Source organism: Candida jiufengensis (genome assembly GCF_024610255.1).
Source record: "Candida jiufengensis strain CBS 10846 chromosome Unknown scaffold7, whole genome shotgun sequence".
Taxonomy (NCBI): Eukaryota; Fungi; Ascomycota; class Pichiomycetes; order Serinales; family Debaryomycetaceae; genus Lodderomyces; species Lodderomyces jiufengensis.
In genome coordinates, this window is record NW_026261556.1 from 997,418 (window position 1) to 1,017,829 (window position 20,412).

The window sequence follows — 20,412 nt, forward strand, 5'->3', positions numbered from 1 at the left end:
TAAAAACTAAAATATTAACTTATAAATGAATTTGAATTTTCCCACATTTTGATTATAATATTTTTTTTTTACTTTTTACTTGTTTTACCTTTTTTTTTTCTATATACCAAATATATGAATTTTCATATTTTTTTTTTTTTGCACCCATAATTTTATTTCACCAGGACTTAAAGTACCGCCAAAAAATAACAAATGATTTCAAAACTTTTAATAAGTTATATAAGTCGTGGTTTACAATTATTATTTTCAATAATTTTATTAGCTGTAAGTGCTGCATTTTTAGGTAAAATTAATTGGAATTATCCAAGAGTTTCATATAATATTGCAGTTTCAGTTTTAACATTAATTTATTTAGGTTATATAATTTCAATTTCAGGTTTTTTAAAAAATCAAACATGGCCTTTATTAATTATTATAATTGAATTTGTATTTTGGATATTTTATTTAGCTGCATGGGCTTCAATTGCTGACTTTATGTGGGCTTCAGATTGTGGAAATTATTATTATTCAGATACCAAGACTGCTTGTCAATTATATAAATCAATTTTACCATTTGGATTATTTAATTGGATTTTATTTAGTATTGATTTGATTTTTATAACTATTTATATAATTATTCCATATATTAAAAATGGAATTTTCAATCATAGTTTACAACCAAAAGAATTTATTTGGGGTTCAATTTTCCTTAATGGAGAAGTTGCAACTGATGTTGTAAATAGAATTGAAACTCCTGATGAAGAACAAGCCAAAGCTGAATTAGAAAGTGAACCAAGTCAAGCTCAAGCTCCAACTCAAGCTAATTATACCAATACTACTACTGAAGTTCAACCTTAATAAGTGAAAAATAAAAAGATAATAGTACATAGAGATATTAGTACATATTTTAATTACTACCATTAGAAAAAAATTACTATTTTAGTAAAATCTATATGAAATTTATATCCAAACTCTATTTTATGTGTTAGTTGTAAATTGCAGGTACATTTAATATTGAGACTCACGTTGATCACAAATAAATTTACTTCAACTGTTGCAAAGTAATGTAAAGAAAAAAAATACACCAAATTTATGATATAGCCACTCAATGATAAATTAAAACATTCTAATTTATATGCAGTACTTGAGTACTCATTTACGAACTTTTTATTTTAAGAATTAGCATTTGTAAATTAAATGAGACGTGACAGGTTTGAGAAATTTGGACCTACTTTTGTTGAAAATCTTATCTCTCAATTGGTGAATAATTCATAGATTGATTTTAAGGGGGATTTGAAGAGCGAAGTATAGTTATTTTTCCAAATTAACTAATTAGACTATTTAACTTTCAATGATGTAATTAAACAGCGTAATTCATGACTTATCATAGACAATACTTAACTAAATACTTACAAGCTGAAGTTTTTAAAGAGCTACCAAAAACCCAACATATACTTAGTACCAACCATCTACTGAGATCGAGCTAAGTTAAGTTCGCACCATCTGTCTATCGAGTGAACACTAGTTATTGCTTGTAATACAAATTATCACCACAAAATCAAAGCTTGATTCTCGTTAATTTCAGTTTTTATATAATTCTAAATTCTACAAATGTTACTAGATTGAATCCACGATTAGAATTAACCAAAGATGGTTGCATAATCTATTTGTCCGGTCAGCATCCAATGAAGAAGCATGTCATATGTATAACATTTGAAGCAAGAGATTTGCAAAAGGTCGATTCTGTTCATGATCAATTTAAGAAGGTTTTGCTAATAGATAGATGCCCAACCTTCTTTTTAAAAATATAGCGTTACCTAGTATTTCACGTAGCTGGATTAATTTCCAATATAGATTGTTGTACTTTTAGGTCTCGATTTATTGTCCCAACCAATGTTTCACTATTTGAGAGATCAATTAAAGGGGTATTTCATACAACCATTAAATTTGTCGTGTATATTCATAGCCAGTATTCTCTTTTTATTAAACCAGAAAGGAAGCAGTTCTATCTAGCATCTTAACAACTTTGTTGTGTTAAAATGCAATATTCAAGTGCATTAATCTCAATAGTAATAATTTTCATAAATGTGTTAGTTTTTTTTTGTTTACAATTTTTAATTTTTTTACAACCAAATTTTATACTTTTTACAACCACTTTTTCTTTTTTATCATAAGTTCAAATTCATCAATAACAACGCCAGTATAAACAGCGCTACATTTTTGAGGTAATTTTGAGTTAATAAAATCATCAAAATTCATATCATCAAACATTTTTTGGGAAAAAGCTTTGTTTGAAGTTATTTTGTTAAGAGGTTAAGAATTTTATTTTTTATCACATTTATTAGTTACATTAGTTTCAGGTTTTTAGATGACTAACGTTAAAGAAAACGTATCAATAACTTTTCGTGTTTTTGAAACCGTATTTGCAATTATTTTAATTGGGTTATCTGCTTCGAACATTGAACGTATTGATGATAATGTTACAAGAATTACTTATACACTAGTTGTTAATGTTCTTGACATATTATTTTTTGGTTATTATGGGTTTTTTATGCCAGTTGCAATGAATGGTGAATCACCAACAATTGTTATTTTATTAGCTGAGCTTGCTTTTTTCACCATGTATTTAGCTTCTTGGGGTTCTTATGCAGCAAATTTTCCAACTTGTGGTGATGGTAATGTTAATTGGGGAACAACTTCAAAATCAACTTGTCAAATTTATCAAGCAACAATGGCTTTTTCAATTTTTGAATGGGTTTTATATGCAATAGATTTACCATTATTTTTAATTTATAGTTATGCACCAGAAGTTGCAAGATATGGTATTTTTCATTGTTTTAGATTAAGTCCTTTCTTTTGGGGTGCAGTTTTTACAAATTATCCACCAACTACAAGACGTCGTTGTTTAGGTTTATTCTGGAGAAAAAGTGATAGTGCAATTAGTTCAAAACAAAATACTAATACTGGTAATACTTCAAGACCAGCTGGTCCTCATAATGCTGTTGAAACAGATAATGCTGGAGTTTTAAATGTTGAAGATGATGTAAATGATGCTGGTGTTGTAAATTCATCTGAAACACCCAAAACTCAACAAGAATCTACTGTTGCTGTATGAAATCTTGATTTATGCTACTGCTATTCGTTTGGCTTATTTATTAATTATAATTAATCAATAAATGAAAAGTCCTCTCAAGCACTTGTTAAATGTAGAATGTTCTACGGTAAGTTGTAAATTTTTAATTCAAAGTCAGGACTTATATGAGAAATCTACAGCCCCTTAAATTCCACAGACTGAAATCTACAAGTAATTAAGTTCCAAATTAACTGATGAAACTGACATTTCTAAGAATACAAGAGACTCATCAGTTATTGGGACAAAAGAGCAGTTCATTCGATCTTCCAAAATTTAAAATCCTACTATGTATAATCTAGTATGTAAATTCTAATATCTACTTTAATTTATTTATCATTAGTTTCTACAGAACCTTCTTCATCAAAATCATCCTCATCTTCATCAATATCATTATTAACAACTTCTTCATCAATTTCATCATCATTTATATCAAAATAAGCTTCATCACCATCATTATCAGATTCAATTGAAATTTTACTTGCTTCCCAATTACTTAGTTGATGTTTATCTTTCAAATCACCACCAGTTAAAACTCTTATAAGATTTAATTTTTTCGTATGTGATAATTTATTAAATTCACTATGATCTCTTTTAAATTCTTGAATATCTGGTGAATGACCTATTGATTGACCAACTCTAACTAATGTTTCAATTGAAGATTTTGAATTTGATAAAATATCTGAATCTAGTATGAATTTATGTTTGTTGAATAATAAAATAATTGTTGATCCTCCAAATTTGAAATATCCAACTTCATCACCTCTTTTAATTTCATCACCTGGTTTGACAGTTAAAACTATTGATCCTACCATCATTGCTCCAACTGCAATCATTAATACTGTGCCAAATTCTTTTGTATGTATTGGAACAATACTTCTTATATTTTCTCCAAATACATCTAATTCACTTCTTATAGCAATTGGGTTTACAGTGTAATATTCACCATTTATATCTTTAATTTCTCCAATTTTACCACTAACAGGTGAATGAAATCTATGATAATCTTGTGGAGCTAATCTGAAAACACCAATTGATAAATCTTCAGTTTTGAAAGGAATATTTAAATTATCTTGTAAATCACCATTAAATAATTTTGCTACAGTAAAATTTCTACCTTTAATCCATAATTCAGTAGCTTCGTCAACAGAAGAATAAGCAACACAACGACAATCAGCTGGGGAAGAAACTATCTTGTCATTCGTTGAATCTTCAATTAATCTTGCATTTGGTTTTAATTTTCTATAAAAAAATTCATTGAACGTAGGATACTCTTCGGGATTTTCAATAAGACATTCTTGTAAATTTAATTTATGAAATTTTATAAATGAATCAATGTCACCTTTTGATTTTGGTGAATCAAATTTTTTACCTTGTTTTATACTCAAACTTTTTAATAAAATTCTAACTCTCTTGGATTTTGCTTTGTCTAATCCTTTATAAAGTAGTCTAATTCCTAGTCTGACATAAACACTCATTTTTTCTTCTAAAATCAATCCAGTAAGTCTATCTTGAACTAAAATATTTGCAGAGTTACCACCAAGTTTATATTTCCCATAAGTTAATTTTATCAATGCTTTCGAATACCATTTTTTAGTTGCTTGTCTTGGACTAACATATGAAGAAACCAATAATTTATTAACAATACTCCAGTCTTTTGAAGCACATATAGCAAAATGAGTAACTATATCAATATCTTGTTTTCTTGAAAATCTTTTTTGTAAACAAATTGGACATTTTTCAAATACAAATATTTTATTTGAACTTTGATCATTTAGGTTGATATGGATTTCCAATTGATCTATAATTTCATCATATGTAATTAAATCATCAGGATTTTTATTTAAATTTTTATAAAATGTTTCAACTAATTCATCACTATTTGTTGTACCTAAAGTATCAAGTAAAGATGCCAATTCCAAATAATCATAAGTATCTGAGTTTTCATTTTCAAAATCGTATTGTCTCAAAAGGACATTCCAAAATTGTTTTCTTAATTCATCATATGTTTCAAATCTAACTCTAATTTTTAATTTTGGTGCATATTTTACCATATATTTTTGATCATGTAAATCTAAACTTAATGACATAACTCTAAATTTAGATGTATCAACAGTAGATTCAATTATTTTTCTACGATTCATGAATTTTTTCTTTTTAACTGCTTGAACTATATCATCATCTTCCAAAATTTTAACATTTGAATTTGAAGGATTTTCATCATCACCAGTAGTGAAACCAGAATCCAATTTATCAACACTCAATTCTGATTTATTTCTATTCAAAGTTGTTGGTTGTGCAGTTGCAAATTCTGTCAAATCTCTTAACGGTAATTCAATATCTGCAACTTTATCATGAAATGAAAATTGATCTTTATCTAAAACTGAAAACTGGATATTAAAATTATTTTCATGTGGCAAAATTTCAAATGCAACTCTTTCATTGAATATTGGATTTAAGGTATGTCTTTTCCAACTAGTTCTAAAAGTCTTTTTACCGAATGTGACAACAACAAATGGATCCATATCAAAACTTGTTCTAGTTAAATTTTTGACTGGTGGTAGATCTTCACATGAAACAATTTCAATAAATACTACTCCCAAAACTTTACGTGAATTCATTTCAAATTTGTTATCTACACCCAATTGTTTAATTCTCATTTTTCTTTTAATTCTAGTTGATCTTTTATCTTTCTGTGTAACGTCAGAATCACCCAACATATCACTCATTCCATCAGAAGATATAAATGAAGATTGTTCAGACATTGAATTTGCATCTCCGTTATTATTGTTCCTAACATTTAAAAATTTTCTATCGTGTGCAATCTCTTCACTAAATGCAGAAGAATTATCTCCATTAGGTTTTGATCGTCCTGTTGCTAAAGAATCTAAATCAGAAATATCAAATAAAACATCTTCGTAAAATCCTTGATCATTTGGTCTTAAAGTATGGAAGTTGTGTTCTTCGGAATCATCAATTAAATTGTCTAACCATTTTTTAAATTGAAGTTCTGTTTCATTAAATTTTAAATTTCTTAATCGATCCACCAAATTGAGTTCCTTTTGTTTAAATTTTAATTTTCTTTTTTTAGTTATTAATTCAAATGATAATAATAAAGATCCTGTAACAAATGCATGAACTGTAGAATTTGAATTCAACTTATACCATTTTAATTCAGTCTTTTCTGTAAATTTACCTTGATTTAAAAATAAATCTTTAACACTTAAACGTAACTCACCTAAATAGTTTTTAAATCTCTTATGTTTATCCCACACTGATAATACCAAAAGTTGATTTATATCACCGGATTTTAAAGGAACTAATATTTCGTCATCCCAACTAGGTTGATTAGTATGAGTTTTCCTACAAGTTGAACCTTTAAAACTATTCATTTTAGCAACTAATATAGGGTTCGTATATCTATGACGACTTTTCTTAGTTGATTCTTCATCTTCATTTGTAGAAACTAAATCAGCTGCTCTAAATGCATTAATTTTCAAGTATAATTTATAAGGTGATGATGATGACGAAGTTTTGTTATAATCTGAATCATAACCTAAATTAATTGATGAAGCATTTGAATCTGATCCACCAGAATTTGAAATTGATATATTTGGAGTAATATTATTTGATTGTGATTTATGAGGGAGAGTACTCATTTTGATGAAAGATAGCTTAGAATTGCTAAATCAATTTGCTAGTTTTATTTTGATGTAAAAGGTACTGGTGGATCTTAATGGCTAAAAGTTAAACTTTTTTTTTTCAAATCGTATTTAAAATCAAATAAAATGATTTTATATTAAATTATATCTATTAATTAAATCGAGATCATTTAGTTGTTGTAAATTTAATATATTTTTAATAAAAAGGCTTGTTTAAATTTAACAAAATGAAATATTTACTTTTAACCGTAGATACATAAAATTTACCGAGAAAAGATAAAAGTGAAAAATTAATTAATTTCTGAATTACGTAAATACTATTTAGATAATATATACAACAAGATAATATTCATCACATGGCTACAAGAAAAAAAGGTCGATACCTAAGATTTACTTGTCTAGGAACAGCACTTTATGCATTTAATAGCCGACTTCATAAGTGGTACTCTACAGCATTTTATGATTAACTGTTTTTTTAACAAGGGCGGCCAGGGATCAATTTATCTATGACCCTAAACTTATGAGAAAAAAAAAAAAGGAATCAAATCTTAGGTCTGACTTACATATACTACGAATAATTCAGTTTCACTTACACCGCGAGATCTGAGAAATCCAGTGGCCAAATTATCATATCAAAATAATTTTCAGTAGTGTAATTGCAGATCCTAAATTATTTATAGTCACAAGATATTTTAGTCAATAAAGAATCTTAATCTAGATTCATGTAACATTCGATTCTCAAAAAAAATACAAAAAAATGATCTAAAGTCAAAAGTTGACAACAGAATTAACTTAAACCAATTTTTAAGGAGAACTTGTCTTGTTGTAACTCATTCTAGATTGTTATTGTGTAAAGTTTAGGGTTGGAAATATCGAAGAAGTTTTGTGATAATTATGACCTGTTATAGCTTGAGACTTGAACTGTGCCATGCCAATTGAAAAGCGTTATAAAAAGAACCTCTAAATACATCACTAAACTTACCTTTTAAAAAACGATCCCCAGGACCATTTGTGAATACCAATTTCCTTGTATCTTACTATCCTTGCAATTTAATTTTGATCAAGATATTTTAGTAAATAGAATAAATCAGCTACCAGTTGAGGTTTCAGATTTGTCTCCTCTTTCTCGAATTCGAAATTTTAGGGATTTTAGTGACACGGCTGTAAATTTATATTATAAGGGCTATGTAAATTTCAGTATCCTAGTGAAAGATCAACTAGTCAACATAGAAACTACTTGTTTAACACTTAATCTCTTAATATCGGTGTAAGTTTGTCCAGTACCTACAAATAAAATTGGAACTTTTGTGGCCATTACCATATTTATCATTGTACCCACTAAATCACCAACTGTATCAACTTTTGAAATAATGAAAAAATCCAAATTTCTTCTATTACCAAATGCATTATTAAAGTTTATTGCTTGTTCAACTGAATCCGTACCAACTAATGCTTCACCAACCATAATAATTTTGTTAGGATTTGCAGCATCACCAAATTTCTTTAAAGGTGCCATTAATTTAGCATTTGAATGAGTTCTACCTGCAGTATCAATTAATACAACATCATAGTGATTTTCAGTAGCATAAGCAATTGCAGATTTAGCAGTTTGAACAACATGATCACCACTACCATAACCCTTTTCAAATAATTCAATCTTAGATTTATTTGATAATTCCGAATTTAAATTATTTAAATTATTTACATGAACTTTTAATTGTTCAACTGCACCCGATCTAAAAGTATCACAAGCACATATTAGTACATTAAGATTATTTTGTAAAAACCAATAAGCTAATTTAGCTAAATTAGTTGATTTTCCTACCCCATTTACTCCAACAACTGATATAACATATGGACGACCTGAATCATTTCTTTTTATTTCATACAACAAGTCAGTTGAAACATTTGGAGTTAAAACTTTTGTAAGTTCATCCACTAATGTTTCTTTATATATTTTCATCGTGACTTTTTTACCAGATAATCTTGATTTAATTTTATCTATAATTAATTTTGCAGTACTTGGAGCTATATTTTTTGACATCAATTGTTCATTAAATTTTTTGGATACTTCATCAACATCAATTGCACCACCGAAATACGATCCAATACGACCAAAAAATCCAGTTGGTGCTTTTACTTCTTCCTCTTCATCGTCATCAGATTCATTTAATATATCATTTAATTCTCTCACTAAAACAAATTCATCTTCTTTTTTGAATGCAGCTGCATCATTAACTTTATAATCATTTCTGTTATCCGGTATACTTGATTCACTTTGTGCTATTGAATAATCCAATGATTCACCCTCCGTATATTCTACCATTTCTCCATTATTATCCCATTTTCTCATTTTCTTTGATGATAGTTGTTTTTGAATTGGTGGTTGTCTTTGTGGAGCTCCATTTTCGGTGACTGTTGGTGTAGGTGTTGTTTCTTTTGATTCAGAAGATTGCTTTAATTTGATTAGATTATTGAATTGTAAATCAACTAAACTTTTGAGTTTTTCTAATTCTTCATTCTCCTCCAATTTCTTGAATGTTTTGTATACTCCAACTAATGTTTGTCTTATTTTGGCACTATTGATGGTAGATATAGCATCAAAATATATGGATACGTATATGTCTTCTTTGTTGTAACAATAAAATCGTTTATGATTGATAGTTTGAGTTGTAAAATTTTGATCTAGATCTATTTGAGTTTCATTGACAATATTTGATATGAATTCATTGAATGGATATATTTTATTATTTGATTGATATTCAACTAATCCTGAAGGTCTGAAAATAACCAATGACTGTGACATTAATTTAAATCAGTTGTGGTTTTATCTTTTGAAAAATATTATTGTACACCAATTTTTTGAATATTGAATCGCAATTGAAAACGAAATCGAAAGAGAGAATTTAAGAAAATATTAATATTGTCACTCTCTTTTAACACTTCAACTATAATTAAATTCCAGTTCAATATTACAATAAATCAACAATGGCATATTATCAACAACAAGTTAACAATCCGCAGAATATGCAGTTTTATCAGTCCAATTATTCATATCAACAATCACAACCACAGCCCACAATGGGTTCAATGGATACCGGTTTCAATAATGATGTAAGTGGTCAAATGGGAGGAGGCGAGTTAAAACCAGGATTATTAGCTGCATTTGGTACACTGGGTTACCCTGGTGAACCACCTTTATTAGAAGAATTAGGTATAAATTTTCAACATATTAAATCAAAAACATTAGTTGTTTTAAATCCATTAAATAAAGATATACCTAGTGATATTATGAGTGATTCAGATTTAGCAGGTCCAATATTATTTGTTTTATTGTTTGGTACTTTATTACTTCTAGCAGGTAAGATACAATTTGGTTATATATATGGAGTTGGATTATTCGGTATATTGAGTCTACATTATTTATTTAAATTCATGAGTAATGAAACTCAAATTGATTTGATACGTTCAGCATCAGTCATTGGTTATTGTTTATTACCATTGGTTTTAATAAGTGTCGTTGGAGTTGTATTAAATTTAGATAATTTAATTGGTTATATATTAAGTGCAATTGCAGTTTTATGGTGTACTTATTCAGCAAGTGGATTTTTTGTATCAGTTCTAAAATTGCATAATGTAAGACCATTAATTGCTTATCCTTTATGTATGTTTTATACTGTATTTGCTTTAATGGCTATATTTGTTGAAAAGACAGAAATTAAATAGAATCTTTACATATATATATAGTTTAATTAATGCATTTAAAACAGTATAAAAAAATCTGTCGCTCGTAATGTTTGAAAAAAAATGAAGTTTCAAATTTCAAAATATGAGACCACCACCATGAAAATATCAACCACGTCAATGACTCTACGATATAGTTTGTTCAAGCGACTAAAGCTGACAAAGCCATTCTATGTCACTACACCTATATTTTATGTCAATGCATCACCTCATATTGGTCATTTATACTCCATGTTAATAGCTGATACAAGAAGTAGGTGGGAAAAATTAAACCCAAATAAATTCTCATATATGTTAACAGGTACAGATGAACATGGATTGAAAATACAAACAGCAGCTGAAAAGCAAGGGATTGATCCAAAGGTTTTAGTCGATAGAGTTACAGGGAATTTTAAAGAATTAAGTAATAAGTTAGACATTAATTATGACAGATTTATTAGAACAACAGACAAGGATCACGTCAATTTAACTCATTATTTCTGGAACGTCATGGAAGAGAAAGGGTTTATAGAGAAAGGATCACATAGTGGGTGGTACTGTGTCAGTGATGAAACATTTTACCCCGAGGCAAATACTGAAGAAATCGAAAAAGATGGTAAGAAAATCAGAATATCGTCAGAGAGTGAAAATGAAGTTGTATACCAAGAGGAGACCAATTATTTTTTTAAATTATCAGCATTTCAAGATCAATTGGTTCAGTATCTACAAAACAACCCAGACTTTATTAAACCACAACATAGATATAAATTTATACTTAATGAATTAATGACAACAAAATTACCAGATCTTTCAATTTCGAGACCATCATCAAGACTAAAATGGAGTATAGAGGTTCCAAATGATCCATCTCAAAAAATTTACGTATGGTTTGATGCCTTATTAAATTATTTAACAGCCACTGGTTTTCCAAATGGGTTTCTACAAGATTCAAAATATATCACACCAGAAGATAATTTATGGCCAGCCACTCATATAATTGGTAAAGATATTATAAGATTTCATTGTATATATTGGCCCATATTTTTATTAGCAGCAGGAATAGATTTACCAAAACAAGTGATAGTACATTCACATTGGTTATGTGAAGGTTTTAAAATGAGTAAAAGTTTGGGAAATGTAGTTGATCCAATTGAAATTAGTGAATACTACGGTATTGATCCTGTTAGATTTTTTTTAATGGAAAATTCAAATATTGAAGATGATTGTAAATTCAGTGAAACATTATTGGAAAGATCAAGAGACTCTTTACTTGGGAAATACTGTAATCTTTTAACTAGAATTGGTGGTGGTAAATTTGATATTAGAGAATCTGTTGAGTACTGCAAAAAAGGTAAATTTGATGATATTTCACAACTAATTCAAAACTATAGTCTCAAAAAGGACATTGTACCATCCATATTACAATTATCTACTGATTTGCAAGATGATATTAATAATTTATACACTCAAATGGATGAAAAAATTATAAACTTTGATTACATCAGAGCAGTACAAACTTGGTGGCAAGTAATAAATCAAGCAAATCAATTATTTCAAATTTCAGAACCGTGGTTATATATTAGAGCTTTAAAGTCATCTAGCGGGCTAGATGACAAAACAATTGAAGACTACAAAAAACTAATAAATTACTACGTATTTTTATGTTCAGAAACAATAAGAATTTCATCAATTTTAATCCAACCAATTATGCCAAATTTATCAAAAGATATACTAGATAGATTGAACATTGACATCAATATGAGAAACTCTGATTATGTTAAAATTGGTGCTGATTTAAATTATGGTGATGGAGCTAATCTGAACAAACATAAATTACCTTTACAAAAATTACAACCTCGTGTTAGTGACAAAATTGATGATTAATTTAACTTATAATTGAATTGTATATAGACTTTTTCTAAAACTGTACATATAGAAATACATGATGTCAATTTATTGTTTTTGACTAGAATGATTGTGAGACCAAAACTTGCTATTCGGATAAATTTCATGATATCGTTAAATGTATGTTCATTAATCCGTCAATAACCATCAATCTCATAACCTAGTAATAAATACAAGCTCAAAATTTTACTAAATGATTATCTAGAATATGCTGATCACAGATGCACATGAATATAGGGTGCAATGTTATATGTGTATGCAAACAAAATTGCAAATATTGTTCTAAACAAATACTTGTGATCACAAATATTGAACAGGCATAACATACCGAAATAAGCTATTCGTTCCTTAAACAAAAAAAATTCGTTACACAAGCTCTCTAAAGTTGTCTCTTTTTGGAACAAACAATTATAACAAACAAAAAACTAGTCTTTGTACGTCAAAATAAACATCAATTCTTTTGACACAATAGAAAAACTGTAAGTAAAAAGAAATTTTTGTGAACTATTTTGATTGTTTCAACTTTTGCAAGATATTTATAATGTCTCGGATTTAAATCCATGTCAATTTTATACATGTAATTAAAGTAAACAAGGCACTTTGTATTACAAATTCAGGTAAATGGCAAAACCAAATATATAGCCAGAAAATAGGCTATACCTACTTAAATATAAGACAAAGGGTTAAGTGATAATTTGTCTTGTTTGTTTTAACAAGGCGTCTTTGATGTTTAGAATTGTAGTACTCTTATTTTATTGATATCATAAATTGAAGATACTTAGTTGATGCTCTAAATACCTTGATTGATTACTATTTATTGAAAGATTAGAAAGATTTACAAATTCCATCATTCCCCTAACCCAATTAAACATTTTTACATATATCATAACAAAATGAGCAGTATATTCAAAATTTATTAAGCATATTGACTATATTACACAACAGAGAGAGACAACAAGAGAAGAAAAGAAATTTTTGAAATAGCCGTTAAAAGTCTACAAACCATAATTAATTTAATAAGTATTACATTTACTATTGTTTTAAATTAGTAAAATTTAATTAATTATACATATGAACAATTAATGAAGATAATCTAAATAGAATTTGAATAACAATTTTTGAACTTGTATATCGTTAAAATAATGATTGAATCAATATTAAATACCCTACTTGGCTTAGAGTAGATACAAGGAATCTTATTTACTTAGCTCTGTCAATTTACATTATGTTTTCAATTCATTTGTTTATATACAAATTGACCTAATAATTATAATAGCATGTCCGACAGAGCGGTATTTCAAATTTCTGTCAGTAGAATTCAAAGTATATTGTCTTAAAGTAGGTTAAGATACTATCAATATACACAATTAGTATATTACAGTAATGACTATAATAATTTAATATGTACAATCTAAAATATCAAAAAATTAATCGATTTATTACTTTTGTGCAAGATTGTTATTATATTAGAAAAATTTGAAAATTATTATTTGAAAATAATAAAGTATACGTTCTGTACTTTATTTAATTCAAATCCCCAACATCAAATCTTTAAACGAAGGTGCGAAGGTTTATACAATATGAGCTCTACCCATTATTATCTTTCATGTAGTAATGTATAAATTAAAGTGGAGTTTTCACTGGAAGAAAAGAGACTTTTTAGATATATGGTTGAAAAATATTTCATAATTTTTCAATGTTTCATTGATAAAGAACTCCAAGTTTCAAACTCTCACAGTTGATGAAGTGATAGACAACATATATGAATTGAGCAATTTTTTACTAATTAGTATTCTCCCCTTACAAACAATTTATTGAACTGTAGCATTCTCAAATGTTTTCTCAGTTTGGTTTTTTTTAATTTTTTATCAATATGAAATGCAATATTACATTAAAATTTTGTTTTAGAAATGGAATAAAATTTACCACAAGATCTTCGAAATATCAACAAATGTTAATTTTCAACCCCTATTTTACCCACAACTCTTATTGTTCTACTTTCAAATTTATGTATGTGGACTGTAGGTTTGTTTTTGTTTATTTTGTTCAACGGAACATTTTTAATAATTTTTGAAGAAAACTACCAAATTGGAGAAAAACAATAGATGCAACATATCAATAAGACTTGAACAAAGAGAAAATGAATAATCTTTATACAACCTTTTGGTAAAAGGGGATTTTATACTCAAAGTGGAGGTTTTAATTTTAATTTTGCTGATTTTGTAGATCTTTTTTGATAGTATCTTTTGTTGAACTAAATTACAGTATTTTCTATTCTGATATCGATACAGATCTAATTTAAATTTAAAGACGTGGCTAAGAATTATCAATTGCACAAAGTTGAAAATCAGTAACTTTTTTTGTCTCACTCAAATATTGTAGCTCCCTTAATTCAAGGCTAATCTAGTATTTCCATTAATTCAATAGTGAAAATTGTTTACTTCGCTTTATAGTCATTTAAAGAACGACTATATCCCTTGCTCTCTTATAGTTTTCTTTTAGATTGAGAATAATATCACACGTGAGGATAGGTCGACAGTTGCATCTGTCAATCAAGATGGCTAGGATAGCAATGAAGAATCTTGTTATTTGTAAGAGAGCTATTGTTTTTAAAAGATAATCAATAAAGTGTAGTTCCAATAAAACGTTTTTAATCTTTTACTAAAACCTTATAATTAGGGAAAGTTTACGGTGGGTGAAAATTAACCTCCATCGGATATCAAATTTCGGGGGTGACATAAGCGTGTTGAGGCCGGTAAAGCTTAATTTATTGAGCACTAATAATGTAACGCCAACATTAATAAATAGCAGAATTACTTTCAACATCAAGCAATATTAAGCAGGTGTGTTGAAGTCTAATTTTTTTAGATGGATTCATGACTTTTCAAATTGCTAGTATGAGAAACATATTGACAATTTAAATGGAGAGGCTACCAGCTATTTGATAAACTTGGTATAAAAAGAATAGAAATTAACCTTTTTGTAAAACGCAACCAGTTTTTTTTTTCGAGGCTATAAAGTCACGTTAGCGCAAAGTATTTGGTAGCTCATGGGGGTTATTTTTCCCTCAACAAAGTTTACTCGTAAATTTCGTTTCTTTTTAATATCAAATGCTATTGTTATTTTGGATTGCGATTAATTAATTAATATCTCGGACTTTAAACTAGGCTAAGACTACAATCAACAATCGGAATATGTCACCACATCAACAGATTAATTGATGTACAATCAATGGATTATTAAGTCTGTTTTGATTGCCAAAATTAGAAGGTCATATCCTTCTTACAGAAGATAATCAAATTTTGTGTACTAGAAATTATGTAAAAATTTGAAACAACCCACAAAGACCATTACTTTCTTATCAATCAATTTTTGTATAAGATTATACTATTCAATTAAATGTACTGCTGTAACTTGTTTGCTGTCACTTCCAAGAGTATCGTGATCTACAGAGAATTACAATTCATAACCCACTTATTAAGTTTACATATAATTATACATATAGTATTAACAATAGAAATCAAAAGAAAAAACAAACTATCAAACAATAAAAAATGTACCATGTTTTCCCATGGAGTCCTATAATTTTGATAGCATCGATTGACATAAATCAAAAACAAATAAGACTACATGTTTCATGTTGCATATACTATACCCAAGTATTATAAACATCAACAACCATCTTTGACCCCACTATCAAATTAAATGTCAAAATCAGTTCATTTTCATTGACATCCCACCCCTCAAAATTTGTTTATTCTCTGGTTTTTCTCATTAAAATGTTGCATAACAATTCGGTCTTGAGTTTGCCTCACATGAGTATACAAGCTAAATATATGACATAGAATACTCTAGTTCGTTGACTGTAAGAAATTATTTACATCATGTCATTAAGCTAGTAAGTCATTAAGCTAGTATTTGCTGAATTGAACAAAATTGTTCTAAAAATCACCCATATAATTGCATATCAGTTTACCCCCTGAAAAAATGTTAGTGCAACAAAAATGATACATCAATATTTTTTGATAATATACCAAGTAAAAAAATGTTAAGAAAATTTCCAAAATCTTGATACTTAAAATATTTTCCAGATTGATCGAACTCGTTGTCAAAATCTACATCATTTTCTCTTTTATGTTACATCCTATACAACATTTCTTGACTCTCGATAGTTTTCTTTGATATTATTTTGAACTAATCGTACTCAAATTACATCAAATATTAAATAAGAATTTACTTCATTTTCTTAATCTTCGGTACAATCTATTAGACAATGCACCTTGCGAATTGCATAGAAGTATATCAATACTTTCTTATAATCTATTGAGTCTCTTTGCTATTTTTTTTTCAAAAAATATTATATTTTACCCCATATTTTTCATTCATTATTCTATACAACAAAAGATACTTAATGGAACCAAATATATTTCATTCCAGAAAAAAGATAAATTTCATTCTAGAAATTTTATGTAGGACTGTAAAAATTACTCGGTATCTTGTTGTTCTATTTATTTCTTACACGATACATAATATAATTAAGTTTTAGGATACACCATAAACTTTAATTAAGGTTGTATACATTTACTACAACAAAATAAATATATTATTTATTAAGTAAACAAAATATATTTGCTGGTGTAAATGTAATGTAATCATACTTATAACTTTATCATCATGATATATAATTTACGAAATTTAACTAAAATAAATAGAAAAAAAAAGTTTAGTAAGTAAGAAAAGAATAATAAAGAGACCAAAAGAAAGGGTGAGATTTTTTTTTTTATTAATAATCTTTTTTTTACTTATAATCTAAAGTTAGACGGTAAAACTTATCTCTCATATAGTTTACTATTTACATAATGAAATTATGAATATGGAATTCAATAGATTGATTTAGCAACAATAACTGATCATTTAAGGAAATATCTAAACTTAATGGACTACTAATGACTGAATTTTACTCCTCACAGTTATCACTATGGGGGTTTGGGGTTAAAGGATAAAATTTGACTTTCAATTCAATCATATCAAAGGGAAATATTGTAAAATATTTTAATTGTGATTTCATGTTTTAGATCAAGTCCGATAAGTAACATTGTAAACATTTAAATGTTTAACAGCTAGTAAAAGCAAACAAAAAAATAATAATATAATATGTAAAACATATAAGACTAGGGTGTAAATTAACTAACATGAACAAATAGTTAGTAGATAGTATTTAATATAAAATCAATTTAAAAAAAGGGGAATCTAGAAAAATAATATTGTAATAGAAATCAAACAGAATTCCATATTCTTTCTATTTAAATTTATTAACAAAATGGAAAAAACAGAAAATGGAAATATGGAACCAAATTAAACTTAAAATTTTTTTTTTTTTGTTTGCTTTCTTATAAATCTGATATCTACGTATTTTAATTTTATAAGATCATGAATATTTGTTATGTTAGAACTAAAGTTATTTATAATATTGTTGCTCGCTTTACTCTTGTTAATAATTTACCTCGTGGTTTTTCTCAAATCAATCTTGTTAACTTTTAAGATAATTTTTCACTCTCTCCCTTGTTAATGTTTTTATTCAATCATGAATTTACTAAATAAAATAATAAAATATAATAATTTTAATTTGAAAAAAAAAAATGACACAAATAAAAAAAAATAAAAAACAAAAATAAATAAAATAAAAAATAAAATTAAAAAAAAGGTTAAAATATTACACAAAGTAACAAAAGTGAAAATTTTTTTTTTATTTTAATTTTAATTTTATAAAAAAAAATTTTATTTAATTTTTTAGAATATAAATGTATATAATTTACATAATATATATATCAGTTAATACACCCAACTTTTTATTATATTAGATTCCTTTTTTGCTTCTTTTTTCATATCATCAACTATTCCATTTTAAAACATTGGGATTATTTAATTCATTATATCCAACTATAATTATATTACTTTAGATTAAGTTTCAACATACTTTATATAAATATATACACAACTATATATTTACAAATTATTATACATATTATTCAATTCAATTTATCTATTTATTAATTCATTAAATTCTATTAATTCCAACTATTTATTTATTTATTTTATTTTATTTATTCATTAATACTACTTTCAAAAATGTCTACTTCAGTACAATTATCAACTCGTAAGTCTAATAGAATTAGAAACTTAACACCTAAAGCAATAACTAACAATTTAAATTTTTTAGTTTCATCACAACAACAAGAACAACAACAACAACCAATAAAGTCACTAAAAAGATCTAGTGAAGATAATACATCTACTATAGATTTGAAAAAAAGGAAAAAATCAAGTACTATAGAAGAAGAAGAAGCAAAAGAAGCTGCCAATACTGATAAAATAGATCCAGTTGAAAAATTATTATCATTAACAAATATGAATAATGATTTTATATTAGATTTAGATATAACAGAACCAAATTCACCAATTTCAGATTCAATTAAAAATTCTTCTTCCATATCATCTAATGGTTCTATATCATCAATTATTCCAACTATTTCATCAAAAAGATCATCATCATTACATTCACTAAAAAATTGTTCATATAATTATGAAGATTCAGAAGAGGATGAAGATTTAGAAGAAGATGAAGAACCAATTGAAATTGAATCTGTAAATTTTACTCAAATTTTACAAGATAATATTAGAAATTATTATAAATTAAAATTACAAAATCAATACAAAGATTCTTTTACTTTATTAAATAATAAAAATTTAAATATTTATTCAGGAGAAAATTTAAATGTTATAACTAAAGATTCAAATAACACCACTGCAACACAATCATCATCATCATCATCCGTTCCATTTTTCAAGAATGTAAATTTTGGTAGATTTAAAGAATATTCAGTTGAAGATTTTGTTACATATGGAGAAGAAGAGGAGGAAAAGGAAGAAGAAAAAGAAGAAAAAGAATTACAAGAGCCAAAAGTGGAACAACCAAGTATCATAAACGCACCAATCGATTCAATAGAAGATGAAGATCCAATTTCAACAACAGTTTCACCAATATCATCACCAACTACATCAAATATAAGTCTTACTACTTCGACCAATACTACACCAGCAACAACCTCCCCTATGAATTCAAATTTATATATTCCAAAATTAAATAATAATTGGTTTAAAAATCAACAATCATTATTATCATCATCATATAATCAATCATCATCACAATCATTAAATTTTGATATTTCAAATGCTTTAAAAAAACATAGTTTATATACTGCAAGTGAAATGGTATCAACTGGTAATTTTATGATTAATGATTTTTACCTTTAAAGTACAAGGGTTCTTTAGGCTGGCTTAGGAATTTATTTTACAAACAAAAAGTTATATTTGGTTCTTTTTATTTTATTATTTAAAGTTTTTTCAATTCATATTTACATTCGTTTAATTAGTTATTTTTTTCAATTCATTTAATTTAATAGTATACTTTTATATAGATTAAGATTACAAAATTACAATTGTTTTAAAATATATACAAATGAACTTGTAGGTGTTTACTTTATATTTCGTCTCCATATTTCGGGTCTTTTGAAAAAGTAATGAAGTAAGATTTATAAAAAAATTTAAATTATAATTGAAAAATTTTTTTATTACACAAATAATTTTTTTAATACACAAAACAAATTTTTAAGTAGTACAAATTTGATAGTCAATATAAAAAATATAACACGATCTGCATAAAAATTAATTTCAAAGTTGAAAAATTTTTACATTGACACAAAATCTAAAAGTTTAATTTATTTAATTGTAATTTATAATTTTTATTAGACTATAATATTTAATTATTACTATAGAATTATTATTACTTATAGAATTAATTTAATTAGTTAATTTCATTATAATAAAGTTATTATTACGTTTGTTGTGAAGTACTACAAAGTGAAAATTTTTATTAATATTCCATAAGTTAAAGTTTATATTCATAACCTTAATTTAAATATACGTATTACATAGACATTTTGGTATAGTTCA

At 26.6% G+C, this 20,412-nt stretch overlaps 7 protein-coding genes across 7 annotated transcripts; 5 read left to right on the forward strand and 2 right to left on the reverse strand. All coding sequences in view use genetic code 12, as the record gives it.

The window, feature by feature from the left end:
- Positions 1–192: 192 nt before the first annotated feature.
- KGF54_001043 (MARVEL domain-containing protein) lies at positions 193–837 on the forward strand (the record flags this gene model as incomplete). Its single annotated transcript, XM_051761369.1, has 1 exon — positions 193–837. One exon carries the CDS (start codon positions 193–195, stop codon positions 835–837), a length of 645 nt encoding a protein of 214 aa, XP_051622257.1.
- A 1,510-nt stretch (positions 838–2,347) lies between these two features.
- On the forward strand, positions 2,348–3,094 carry KGF54_001044 (MARVEL domain-containing protein; the record flags this gene model as incomplete). The annotated part of the gene is made up of 1 exon (XM_051761370.1): positions 2,348–3,094. One exon carries the CDS (start codon positions 2,348–2,350, stop codon positions 3,092–3,094), a length of 747 nt encoding a protein of 248 aa, XP_051622258.1.
- A 344-nt stretch (positions 3,095–3,438) lies between these two features.
- PSD2 (phosphatidylserine decarboxylase 2) lies at positions 3,439–6,768 on the reverse strand (the record flags this gene model as incomplete). The annotated part of the gene is made up of 1 exon (XM_051761371.1): positions 3,439–6,768. One exon carries the CDS (start codon positions 6,766–6,768, stop codon positions 3,439–3,441), a length of 3,330 nt encoding a protein of 1,109 aa, XP_051622259.1.
- Positions 6,769–7,984: 1,216 nt separating this feature from the next.
- SRP101 (Signal recognition particle receptor subunit alpha) lies at positions 7,985–9,577 on the reverse strand (the record flags this gene model as incomplete). The annotated part of the gene is made up of 1 exon (XM_051761372.1): positions 7,985–9,577. One exon carries the CDS (start codon positions 9,575–9,577, stop codon positions 7,985–7,987), a length of 1,593 nt encoding a protein of 530 aa, XP_051622260.1.
- A 182-nt stretch (positions 9,578–9,759) lies between these two features.
- TIP1 (transporter) lies at positions 9,760–10,497 on the forward strand (the record flags this gene model as incomplete). Its single annotated transcript, XM_051761373.1, has 1 exon — positions 9,760–10,497. One exon carries the CDS (start codon positions 9,760–9,762, stop codon positions 10,495–10,497), a length of 738 nt encoding a protein of 245 aa, XP_051622261.1.
- A 138-nt stretch (positions 10,498–10,635) lies between these two features.
- On the forward strand, positions 10,636–12,378 carry MSM1 (methionine--tRNA ligase; the record flags this gene model as incomplete). Its single annotated transcript, XM_051761374.1, has 1 exon — positions 10,636–12,378. One exon carries the CDS (start codon positions 10,636–10,638, stop codon positions 12,376–12,378), a length of 1,743 nt encoding a protein of 580 aa, XP_051622262.1.
- A 6,150-nt stretch (positions 12,379–18,528) lies between these two features.
- On the forward strand, positions 18,529–19,713 carry KGF54_001049 (uncharacterized protein; the record flags this gene model as incomplete). Its single annotated transcript, XM_051761375.1, has 1 exon — positions 18,529–19,713. One exon carries the CDS (start codon positions 18,529–18,531, stop codon positions 19,711–19,713), a length of 1,185 nt encoding a protein of 394 aa, XP_051622263.1.
- Positions 19,714–20,412: the final 699 nt, after the last annotated feature.